This window comes from Erpetoichthys calabaricus, chromosome 12, assembly GCF_900747795.2.
Source record: "Erpetoichthys calabaricus chromosome 12, fErpCal1.3, whole genome shotgun sequence".
NCBI classification, from domain to species: Eukaryota; Metazoa; Chordata; class Cladistia; order Polypteriformes; family Polypteridae; genus Erpetoichthys; species Erpetoichthys calabaricus.
Genome location: NC_041405.2, coordinates 91037929 through 91050611, shown reverse-complemented (window position 1 = coordinate 91050611; position 12683 = coordinate 91037929). Strand labels below are relative to the sequence as shown.

The 12683-nt window shown below is 36.4% G+C and overlaps 1 protein-coding gene across 5 annotated transcripts in view; it reads left to right on the top strand.

The window, feature by feature from the left end:
• Nucleotides 1-12271, top strand: part of cul4b (cullin 4B) — a 98010-nt gene extending 85739 nt beyond the window's left edge. For all 5 annotated transcript variants that reach the window (XM_051934947.1, XM_051934948.1, XM_051934950.1 and 2 more), the window contains exons 18-20: nt 469-641; nt 1015-1167; nt 8972-12271. In XM_051934947.1, coding sequence (XP_051790907.1) covers nt 469-641; nt 1015-1167; nt 8972-9067 — 422 coding nt within the window. In that variant the 3' untranslated portion in view covers nt 9068-12271. The remainder of the gene's footprint in view (nt 1-468; nt 642-1014; nt 1168-8971) is intronic.
• Nucleotides 12272-12683: the final 412 nt, after the last annotated feature.

Genomic DNA, 12683 nt, shown 5'->3' with positions numbered 1-12683 from the left:
GAGTTGCTTAAGTGACCTCCCTCAAGGAAAAGGGCATTGATATCCCCATCAACTTAGGGCTAACATAAAAGATGCAGTCTTGAATTATCAGCTTGTTAGTTGTGATTTTTTCCTGTTTGGATAATGTTGATTTTTTTAAACCTTTTTTGAAAGCATATTTCTTGTAGATTTTCTCCCTGCATTTTAGTATGAGAAAGATTGGTTCTTATGTGAAACTGGTAATGCGTCATTTTCATTAGATAGCTATGAGAAGTCATCACTGTTGTCCTCCCTCTCTCTCCCCCCCAACCCTTCTCAATTTAAAGGGCAATAAATAATAAATATCATAAATTCAATTGAATTTGTCTCTAGATTTTACAGCTTAACCATAACAAAAAGTTGACCAGTTAAAGGAATTGTTGTTTATCTATACATAAAGTTTTTAGAAACATATTATGAACCTCTTGTAAATGGTTTTTGTCTAAACAGAGGATGGTGAGCTAAGGAGAACTCTACAGTCTCTGGCCTGTGGCAAGGCTAGAGTTCTGTCAAAAACCCCAAAAAGTAAAGATGTTGAAGATGGAGACAAGTTCACCTGCAATGACGACTTCAAACATAAACTCTTCAGGATAAAGATCAATCAGATTCAAATGAGAGAAACGGTATATTGTATTTTGTATTTTAATACTTCCTCCCTAACTGTTTGTTTATAATGAACCTGAAAGCGCTTAATCCCTGCATAAAGTACAGAATCAAAAACAAATAGTTTAATAATAATTTAGGACAAATATTTTTTTTTATTCCAATTGATGGTTCATATTTTTGAAATCAGTATTTACCTCAGTATCCAATTAGCAAGACAGATGTAGCTCATTCTTACATTTTTAAGCTATAGATATAATTTTCCCCTTAGGGATTAATACAGTGTGCCAAATAAATAATTATTAAATGATTTATGCAGAAAGTGTATGAATATCTAAACGTAATTATTTTTAGTCAGTGTTCAATTTTTGAGTGTTACTTTATTTCCTTCAGGTAGAAGAGCAAGCCAGTACTACGGAACGGGTATTCCAAGACAGGCAGTATCAGATTGATGCAGCTATTGTCCGAATAATGAAAATGAGGAAGACCCTCAGTCATAATCTATTAGTTTCAGAGGTCTACAATCAGCTGAAATTCCCAGTTAAGGTAAGTTAAAAATAACTTTTTTTTTTTTTTTTTTTTTTTTAAGGCTTGGTAGCCCCTTAATGGTTTGGGAATCAAATTAAGTAATCAAATAAATGTATGTAATTAATTGCAATTAATCACATTTAACATTAAAACATGTAATTATAAAATTAATACATGAGTTATGAAGTAAATAAATACGATCATAAAGTTAATGTGGAATCACCATAAAGGGTTTAAAAAAAAAATGAATGGCATAGTTTAAGCTTAAACAATGACCTTAAACCTGAACTTTTAACATAATACTGCTTGAGCAAGTACAACCTGACTTTGAATGCCTTCCTGAAATGCAATTTGAAAATGAGGCCAATGTATTAATTCTCAAATTGGTATGGCATATGAGAAGCAGACCTGTCAAAGTAAAAAACGATCAGAATGACTGTTGACTTTGCACTGCTAAAGACTCATTTAGTTGAAAGAAAATGTATCTTTTAAATGGGCATACATTAAAACTGTGCAAATACTATCCCCAATTGTTCATCACCATCAATAAATTGATAATTACACTCTAAACAAGTGTTTTTCAACCGGTGTGCCGTGGAAATAACAGTGTAGTGCCCCTGGGTCCAGAGTTGAGAGAAACACTCTGCTCAGGTGTTCAAGACCTGTCATGGAGGACAGGACTACCTGGAGAAGCCGACATAAAAACAGCTCAGTGATTACCATTTTGAACCCACAACACTTAGAGCACTTTAGCAGCCAGGAGACGAGTCGGGGAGCCATCTACCTGGGTGCATGTTTGCCAGTGACTTTCGCAAAGCAAATGGCAATTTCCAAGCAGCTTTTCTTTTGCTGCCCCCTGTTTCGCACTTTCGGACAGTTTAGCACATCTAAGAGATTGAATGCTTTTTGGTTGGAAGAATTGTGGTGTGCCTTGGGATTTTTTTAGTTACAAAAAGTGTGCTACTACAGAAAATAGGCTGCAAACATTACTCTGCCTACACCATTGCTCCTGGCATGCTAAAAAAGATCTCCCTAGCTGCTATCTCACTTAAAAACTGACACCATGCATTACTTGGTTATTTTGTGTTCTTAGCATAAATTAGTGAAGAGAGTGCAAACTGGAATCATGGGGTAGGGATAATCATTAGACTTCCATTTTGTAGAATTTTGCTTTTATATTATGGCAGTCTACACTGCAAGCTACCTGGCATACTGGCAAGTTAAATACAGAGATACTAGAGACTTGTTTTGGTTTTAGTGCCACTCAAACATAACTTATTTAGCACTTATGTGATATGACATTGAATCGATCTTCCTACTGAAACATAAAATGAGAAAAGTAAAGTGTCATTTTTATCTTCAACTTTTCTCTAGCATTGCACCAGGACTGCCAAAAACTCCCACTCCTTACCCCTTTTTCTTCCACTCCACTGTACCAATGTTGATATGTATAAATAAAGAAAACGTCAATATGTAGTACTGGTGTTCATGTGGCATATGGCATCCTGACCAAAGCACTGCCTGAGGCATTTGCCTTGTTGTCGATCTTGGATGTGACAGTATTTTTTAATGCGTTAAACAGGCCACATTGATTGCAAAAATTAACATGGTAACTTTCCCATCCATTTTTTGTATAAACTGCTCAAAAAATTAAAGGAACACTTCGAAAGCAAATCAGATCTCAATGGGAAAAAATTGTGCTGGATATCTATACTGACATGGACTGGGTAATGTGTTGGGAATGAAAGGGTGCCTCATCATTTGAAGGAAATGAAAATTATCAACCTACAGAGAGCTGAATTCCAAGACACCCTGAAAATCAAAGTGAAAAAATGATGTGGCAGGCTAGTCTATTTTGCTGAAATTTAATTGCAGCAACTCAAAATCGTACTCAGTAGTTTGTATAGCCCTACGTACTTGTATGCATGCCTCACAATGTCAGGGCATGCTCCTAATGAAACGACGGATTGTGTCCTGGGGGATCACCTCCCAAATCTAGACCCAGGGCATCACTGAGCTCCTGGACAGTCTGAGGTGCAACCTGGCGGAGTCTGATGGAAGGAAAAATAATGTCCCAGAGGTGTTCTATTGGATTTAGGTCAGGCGAGCGTGGGGGCTAGTCAATGGTATCAATTCCTTCATCATCCAGGAACTGCTTGCATACTCTTGCCACATGAGGCCGGGCATTGTCGTGCACCAGGAGGAACCCAGGACCCACTACACCAGCATATAGGGTCTGATGATGGATCCAAGGATTTCATCTCGATACCTGATGGCAGTCAAGGTGCCATTGTCTAGCCTGTAGAGGTCTGTGCGTCCCTCCATTGATATGCCCCCCCAGACCATCACTGACCCACCACCAAACTGGTCATTCTGAACAATGTTACAGGCAGCATAACATTCTTCACTGCTTCTCGAGACCTTTTCATGTCTGTCACATGTGCTCAGGGTGAACCTGCTCTCATCTGTGAAAAGAACAGGACGCCAGTGTTTGATCTGCCAATTTTGGTATTCTATGGCAAATGCCAGTCAAGCTCCACAGTGCCGAGCAGTGAGCACAGGGCCCACTAGAGGACATCGGGCCCTCAGGCCACCCTCATGAAGTCTGTTTCTGATTGTTTGGTCAGAGGCATTCACACCAGTGTCATACTGGAGGTCATTTTGTAGGGCTCTAGCAATGCTCATCCTGTTCCTCCTTGCCCAAAGGAGCAGATACCGGTCCTTCTGATGGGTTAAGAACCTTCTACAGCCCTGTTAAACCATTCCTGTTTTGAGGGTTGTTTCATTGTTGCCGCTCTAGTGCACCTGTTGGTAATTTCATTAACACCAAAGCAGCTGAAACTGATTCACAACCCCCTCTGCTACTTAACTGACCAGATCAATATTCCAGAAGTTTCATTGACTTAATGCTATACCCTGATTAAAAAGTGTTCCTTTAATTTTTTTGAGCAGTTTCTATCATGGTTGTTATTTAAAATAAAAAAGGAAAGAAAGAAAAAATTCCCAGACTTTGCACATCCCATGGATCACAATTAAAATCATTATAATAGAATGTAAATTTATGGCACTTCTACAGACCTGACAAGAGTGGGCTGAATATCAAAGCTCACAAAACAGGAAGGAGGGCATTGATCACAGATGCAACAAAGACACACTGGATAACACTGAAGGAGCTACAGAGATCAATATCAGGTCATATTTAACTGGTAGACACTTTTCAGTGACTTTTAATTCTTCATCTTCTTCTACTGCTCCTCTTAAATATGGTGTTCCTCAGGGATACATTTTGGGTCCTATTTTATTATCCATATACCTTCACCCTATTGGAGCTATTTTTAGGAAATTTAACATTTCTTTTCACTGCTATGCTGATGATACTCAGGTTTATATTCCTATCTGCAATTCTACAACAAATCAACTCCACAACTGTCTGTCTGAACTAAGATTCTGGATGGCTAATTTTCTTGATGTAAGTCAAAATAAAACGGAGGTGCTTATAGTGGGTCCATAAGCTAAAGCCCAAATTGGTCTTGGACTTCTCGGCTCTTTCTCTGTCTTTTTCAAACCTCAAGTCCGCAATCTTGGTGTTACCTTTGATAGCAACCTCTCTTTTGAGAAACAAGTAAATTCTGTAGTCAAGAGTTGCTTTTTCCAACTTCGTCTATCAGGTAAGATGAAGCCTTTTTTATCTTCTAGGGATCTTGAGATAGCTACTCATGCGTTTATTTTTTCTCACTTCGATTACTGCACTTTGCTGTATTCTGGGATTAATAAATCCGTGATACCCAGGTTACTGTTGGTCCAAAATGCTGCCGCTCGCTTTCTGGTTGGGGCAAGAAAGTATGACTCTGTTTCTCCAATATTCGCTTCTTTACACTGGCTGCCTGTCAGTTTTCGAATTGATTTTAAAATCTTGCTGCTAGTTTTTAAATCTTTACATGGACTTGCTCCTGCCTATTTATCTGAGCTGTGTGTTTTACATCAGCCATCTAGAGTGCTTAGATCTTCTGGTCAGCTGTCTCTGGTTGTCCCTCATACCAAGTGTAAAACCAAGGGGGACAGGGCTTTTGCAGCTGCTGCGCCTCGCCTGTGGAACTCTTTACCTCATCATATAAAGGAGTCGTCTACAATTGAACTGTTTAAAACAAAATTAAAGACTCGTTTCTATTCACTTGCATTCCATGACCTTCAGTAATACTGATGGTTTCCTCTTTGTGATTATATAACATTACTTCTATTTTTTATGTATATAACATTACTTCTATTTATTATGTATTTTATTTTATGTTCATATATTTTATTTCTATTTATGTTTTATGTTAATTTGTTTTGTTTTTCTTTTATTCTATTATTGTAAAGCACTTTGGCCACAGCATTACAATGTTGTTTTAAATGTGCTATATAAATAAATTGACATTGAGTATCTGTCCAAAGGATTGGTTTAAGCCATACACTCCACATAGTATGACTTTTTGAAATAAAGTTCAAAGTTTTATTGTCATGTGCACAGTAAGGAAACATATTTCCCTATACAATGAAATTCTTTCTTTGCTGTCCACACCAAATGCCAATGGTTAACAAACCAACATATAAAGATAAACATAAATAATAAGTAGCAAATAAATAATAAGTAACAAAGGCAGCATAAAGTATAAAAAAACAGAACAGAAGTATAAAGTGTAATGTGCAGGTAGGTGTGTGATGGACAAGTCAAATACAGTTGTGTGAGGTAGATAGAATGAGGTGGACCATGATTATAAACTCCAGTCAGTTATTTAGGAGTCTAATGACCTTGGAGAAGAAAGCGTTCTTTAGCCTGGAAGACCTGCATTTCAAATAGTGGCTAGGAAAAAAAACACTGCTAAAGGAAAAAAAAAAATAAGAAAACATGTTTCGAGTTTGCATAACAGTATTATGCGGACTCCCCAAAAATATGGAAGAAAGTTCTCTAGTCAAATGAACTTGAATTTTTTGGCCATCATGGGAGACACCATGTGTGTATAAGCCCAACACGTCCCTTCACCCCAAGAACACCATTACCACAGTGAAGCATGGTGGTGGCAGCATCAGGCTTTGGTGATGTCTTTCATTATCAGAGATGGGAAAACTGGTCAGGACTGAGCAAATGATGGATGGCACTAAATATGCGGCAGTTCTTAAGGAAAACCTGTTTTAGTCTTCTGGGGAAAACGGTCAGGACTGAGCAAATGATGGATGGCACTAAATACGCGGCAGTTCTTAAGGAAAACCTGTTTTAGTCTTCTGGGGATTTTAGACTGATGAAGAAGGATAGCTGATGCTACCCTGTAGTGCTTTAAAGGAAAATGTTTAAATGTCTTGGAATGCCCTAGTCAAAGATCAGATCCCAGTACAATTGAAAATCTGTGGCATGACTTGGAAGATTTCTGTACACTAACGCAACCCATCTGACTTGAAGGAGTTGGAGCAATTTTGCCTTGAGGAATAAGCAAAAATCCCAGTGGCTAGATGTACTAAGCTAATAGAGCCATTCCCTAAGAGACTTGAATCTGTACTTGCAGCAAAAGATGGCTCTGCAATGGGGGGTGAAAACCTATGCACACTCATGATTTACGTTGTTCTGTCTTAATTATTATTTGTGTCAAAATAAAAAAATCCTTTGCATCTTCAAAATGGTAGGCATGTTGTGTAAATCAAATGATGCTAACACCCCAAAAATCCATCAGGTTGTAATGAAACAAAACAGAACAAACACAGGGGGGATGTCCACCTTCACAAGGCACTGTATACTTAATGCAGATGTGTGTACAAACTGAAGCAGCCTAAGAGAAAACAGGCTTCACCTTAATTATGAACAACTGTTTTATGAAAATTCTGATATACTGTGTGATAAATGTAATTTAATACCTTTATTTGTCTTTCAAGCAACAATGAATGTGAAATATCACAATTACAAAGATTTTCAGACTCATCTCACTAGGGCTAACATGCAATCATCTTTACAGTCGTTCCCAGTTTACCTCACTGCAACCTACAGTATGAAGTAGTGCTGGATGTTGCTGACATGCACTCACTGTTTCAGTTGTCCTCCTACAGCTGAGTCTACCTTCATGTATCTCAGGCAACTTACTTATGTAAACATCTTTATTATACAGTCTTTATTAAAGTTAAATGTTTTATTATGATTTGTTTTGATGACTAATATCATTATTAAACTAATTCTAACCAATTTTAATAATTTACATGTACAGTGGAACCTCTGGTCACGAACGTTTCCGAACACATACAAATTGGGCTACGATCAAAAAGTTTACCAAACTTTTGCATCTATTCACGACCACACGCTCTGGTGGTGAACAAAAACACTGGTGGCCAGTTTCCCTATGCGCGTTCGTATGCGCCAATGATTTCCCATTCTTCATATCCCATTTTCTTTAGTTTGCGCATACAAGGCCTAACAAAGCAGCTTATGTTGCAAAAGGAGTTATAATGTTAACCAAGCAGAGGCCTCAAGTGCTGGAAGATGTGGAAAAACTGTTGCTAATGTGGTTGAACGAAAAGCAACTTGCAGGGGATAGCGTAAGCGAGCCGATCATAGGCGTGAAAGCCAGGAAGATTCATTGCGATTTGTTGAAAAAAAAAATCCTTCTTCGAGTGGCAAAGGTGAGGAATTTAAAGCCAGTAGATGATTGGTTTGGTTTGAAAAGTTTTGCAAGAGAAGTGGCATTTAATTTTTTTTCCCAGTGATTAAAACTCATTTAAAAAAAAAAGTGGTTCGTAAGGGTCTAGCGCGAACTCTTACAATGTTAGTTTTCTCTGTTGTTGAAGGTTTTCTCAGTGTTATTCAATGTTTTTACATTTAGTTTACTATTACATTGTGTATTCTATGATTAACTATTTTTGTGCTTTATATATATTTACATACAGTTCGTACGGTCTGGAACGGATTAATTGTATTTACATACAATCTTAAGGGGAAATTACATTCGGGTCGCGTCCAGATATTTGGAACGAATTACGGTTTTGACCAGAGGTACCACTGTATTGTGGTGGTGTTTGAGCAGAAATGACAAATCGGGTTACGACCAAAAAGTTTGCCAAACTTTCGCATCTGTTCACGACCACACACTTGGGTGACGAACAAGCCAGTTTCCCTTCTGGTTCGTACGTGCCGATGATTTCCGCACGTGTTCAGTCTCTCCCTGTGCATTGCCTGTGCAGTGAGCGAGCGCGAGAATGCGAGCGCAAACGAGCGAGAGAGAGCGCGAACACAAACGAGCGAGCGAGAGTGCCCAAGCAGAAGAAGTTAAACATTACAGAAGAATTAAACATTTAGTTTACTCTTACACTGTGCATTCTATGGTATAATTAACTATTTTTGTGCTTAAAAATCATTAAAAAAAAATATATATATATTTACATTCAGCTCGTATGGTCCGGAACGGATTAATTGTATTTACATACAATCCTATGGGGGAAATTACTTCGGGTCACGACCAAATCGGGTTGCGACCAGAGTTTTGGAACAAATTACGGTCGTGACCCAAGGTTCCACTGTATTTAGTTGGTCTGGGGAGCTCTAAACATTTTTTCCCTATTTAAATTAATAATTATGTATATGCAGATTTTTAGGAACAGAGTTTTACAAAATAAGGGATGTCTGTACAGAGAACCATGCGCTATATTGGTCAGATACATCCTGTTTGAGGTTTACTGAGGTACTGTGCATTTCTGTTTCGCAAATGGAACAATTAAATTACTTCATGGAAATTTTTGGATCGTGGGGTGTGAGGAAATGTGTAGAGTGAAGATACAGTTAATAACAATTGTGTTTATTTTACAGCCTGCTGACTTGAAGAAAAGAATAGAGTCACTAATTGACAGGGACTATATGGAGCGAGACAAAGAAAACCCCAATCAATATAATTATGTGGCGTAAGAAGTCGCATTGCATTGGCTGCTCTGAGCACTTCGTCTCATATCCAGACCTTCAGTGGATGTTCCTCTTGCACAGCTGAATCCAGCAACTAACAGCTGATTGAAGTGACCTCATGGAAGAAGAGCTTAACTGTAAGATGTACCCTTGACTGCTTGCCCATGAACCGAATAATGTACACTTTCATGAAAGCTGATAATTGTGAGTCAAAGTTGCCTCTAAAACAAGCAAGCAAAACCAAGGGGGTCTGGCTTAAATAATTATGTTGAATTCTTATTTTAATACAGTTTTGTTTATTTTATTTATTTTTTTCTGATCTCCCACATTTTTTGATCTACAAGACAGGTGGGGTCTTATAAGAGGGCTGTCCAGATTTGTGTGCATTTTATATATATATATATATATATATATATATATATATGTATATATATATATGTATATATATATATGTATGTGTGTATGAAGTCCTGCACACCCACCTGATATAATGAAAAGCCAAACAAGGAAAGATTTGAGCTACTGGTCATTTTATTTTGTGTCCAGAACTATTATGTTATTTCTCCTTGGAATTCATCCCCAACCAAAAACAAAGTAGGAAACGGCCTCATTTACAAATAATCCTCGTAGATTTCATTGAACTGAAAGAATTAATTTAGTACATTATTCAATGTTCTAATTAGTCTGCTCAAGTCCTAAGCAAAAACTGGATTTTTCCAAATTGAAACTTTTGTTAGAATGTGCCAATTTTTTGTGTTTTTTTTGTTTGTTTTTTTTTTTGTTTTTTTTAACAATAATTCTACTTTTTTGTTTGTCTGATGCTGCTAGACACTATAAAGGCTATGTACAATGATACTGGAAGCTCATTGTTGGGATATGAATTAACCATTTAAAAATGTGTCACTTGCAAAAAAAAAAAAAAAAGGTTTTTAAAAGGTCAGTGAAGTATAAGTAAGTAAGATGGCACAATAATGTATAGTGCAGCTTTGAACCCAACTACAGATTTCTCATCTTACTGCCTATCCTGTTATACCACATCTTTTTATTTATTATATCTAGCCAATTTTTAGAATGGTAAGTCATGCAACTGCAGACTTTGAAAAGCCATGTTGTAACTGGTGTTTCAAGTTTAAATTCCCTATAAACCACCATGCTACTATCATAGCTTTTCAAAAGAAAATCGTTGAAGACTCATGAATTATAAACTGCAGTTTTCTCTCTGTAGAAGTGCACTTTGATGTTGGAAACTGTTTTCTCACACAATATAGACCTGAAAAGCATTCCAAAAAATTTTTTTTTTTCTTTTCATGTTATTATCCCTTCAAGTGATATCTTCCAGTACTTTCAAGTCAGTTTACAGTTTTAACAGTTTTTCATTGTGCTTCATACATCTATAGAAATGACTGACTGCCTCTCCCCCACCTTGTTTAATTTCCATACGATGTCTTGTATATTTTTGAAAAATACTAAAGTCAATATGTTTATGCTTTGCCTACATCTACAACACATTTTGTAATTTTTGGAAAGCTTTTTGAATAAGGTATCCTTACAGAATTGTTTTCAAGTTCAATTTTCATACTTTATACAGTGAATAGTAGTAATACTCAGTACTACTTTCACATTAGCGTTCTAATCATAAAGATGTTTGGAAAGGTCCATAACAAAGGGCCATGTTTCATATTCTCTGAGTAACACATTGTAGTTTTCTGTAAAATAATATGCAAATAACCATATTTTGTGTGCAACAAAATGCAGTTTTAAGGTAACATTTGTTTTCTCACTGTAAAAATAAAACAAGTTATTTTGTGTCTCAGTGTATAATTTTTTTTTTAAATTTACTGCTTTTTGGCTGTAATAAATCTATACTTCAGAAAGGCACTGTATAAATAAATGTATTAGTATTACTTAAGAGCAGACTAACCCCATTTTGCAACTGTTAGATTGTGTTTAATTAGCATACAAAAGCTGCTATCAAACAGGTACAGTTTAAAATTCTTTCAGTACGTGGACAAAACTGTTTTTGAGGCCTTCTGACTTTCAGTAGTGTATGAATAAATCCTGTTTTACCAGCAAGGAGCTCCTTTAATGTCCTGTTCCATAAACACTATTTGTTAGTAAAATGTTAATTTATTTTTAATTAAGTTTCTGTCTTTCACCCTGAGAAAATAGAATTTAAAATTATTTTCCTCTTTCCTCATTGTTTTTATTAGAGAATATTATTTTAATTAAATGTGAAGTTCAAATACACTATACACCCTTAAATAAATAAATTATAAATCCTTAAATATTTTTTTTTACCTGTATGTAAAGGTACTAAAGTAAGATTTACAGAGTGACTGCAAAGGATAGATGAAGTGTCTGTACAGTGGTATAAAAGGGTTCAATATTCCGTCATACCAGCAAAGCAAGTGGAGAAAGCAGCTGCTCATTTAGCAGACTTGTATTGAGTACTTTGGAAAGCTTGCTTGCAGAATACGGTGACAAATTGTTTTATCTGTTGTATATGCTTTAACCCTGAGATGATTTTTCAGATAGTTCTCAAAGTCCAGGAATAGTGCCAAAATATTCTGTGTAATTCTAACAAAACTAATTCTGCAAGCATTCTTTTCATTGATACTGGCATAACTGCTTGTTTAAACTGAATGTAGAATGTCTAATATAAAAGCCAATAGAGCAATTCAGATGAGTTGTGCCAAGGCTTAAAAATTAACTGCAAAACTTGCTAAATAGAGGGAAAAGAGACAACAAGCATGCCAATCTTAATGTTTTTTTTTGCTCTTTTTGCATTCTTTTGTTAGTGCATCTGAAGAGGATTACTATGCTTTTATTTTACAATAGTTGTGCATATTGAACTTCTCCCCACAAGTAACCATCTCTCCCACAACTAGTTTTCCATAAAGTGGCGAGCACTGGAACGGGTATATAGCAGCCCTCCAATCTCAAGGGAACATCTTACCTGCAACTTTGGATAGTTCAGCTGTCCCTCTCACTCTTCTGTTTCTGCAGGGCTGCATATTAAAAAATTGCATACAAAATGTGAAAAAATGAGCATGTAAATCAAACCACATGTTTCATAAAAGCATAAAAAAGTTTTTAATATTTCATAAAGATGGGTGAAAAGCAAATGTTATATACTGTAAATATATGTTCCCTTCAAAAAGAGTGAGTCTGTATTCTACTTTTTGTGTCAATAAATGCTAAACACTAAAAGTGCTGTCTTTGATCATTGTGATTCTTTTTTTTTTATCTGGAAACCATATTTGACTAAACATTTTGTAACCATCAAGGCAGAGTCCAGAATATTGTCTCTTGAAACACTAAAATGCAGGCATGATGCTATAAGGTACCCCACTTTGTTGTTTTAACAAAGCGAGTCATTTGATCCCCCATTAGTTCCTACCTGTGTAACCAGTGCATTCCGGATAGACATTTACTTCCAGAAGCTCTGTATTAGAATGCACAGATTGAGGGTGAAGTGTTTAGGGGGATGGACGAATTAATGATACGCAGTTTCAAATAAGTGTTGCTATTAATGCCAAAGAATTTTCCAGATGCTTGTAGTAAGAGATTTGTCAGAGAGGTGGTAAAACAGAACAGCTAGATTCAAAGTGTACTGTAATGG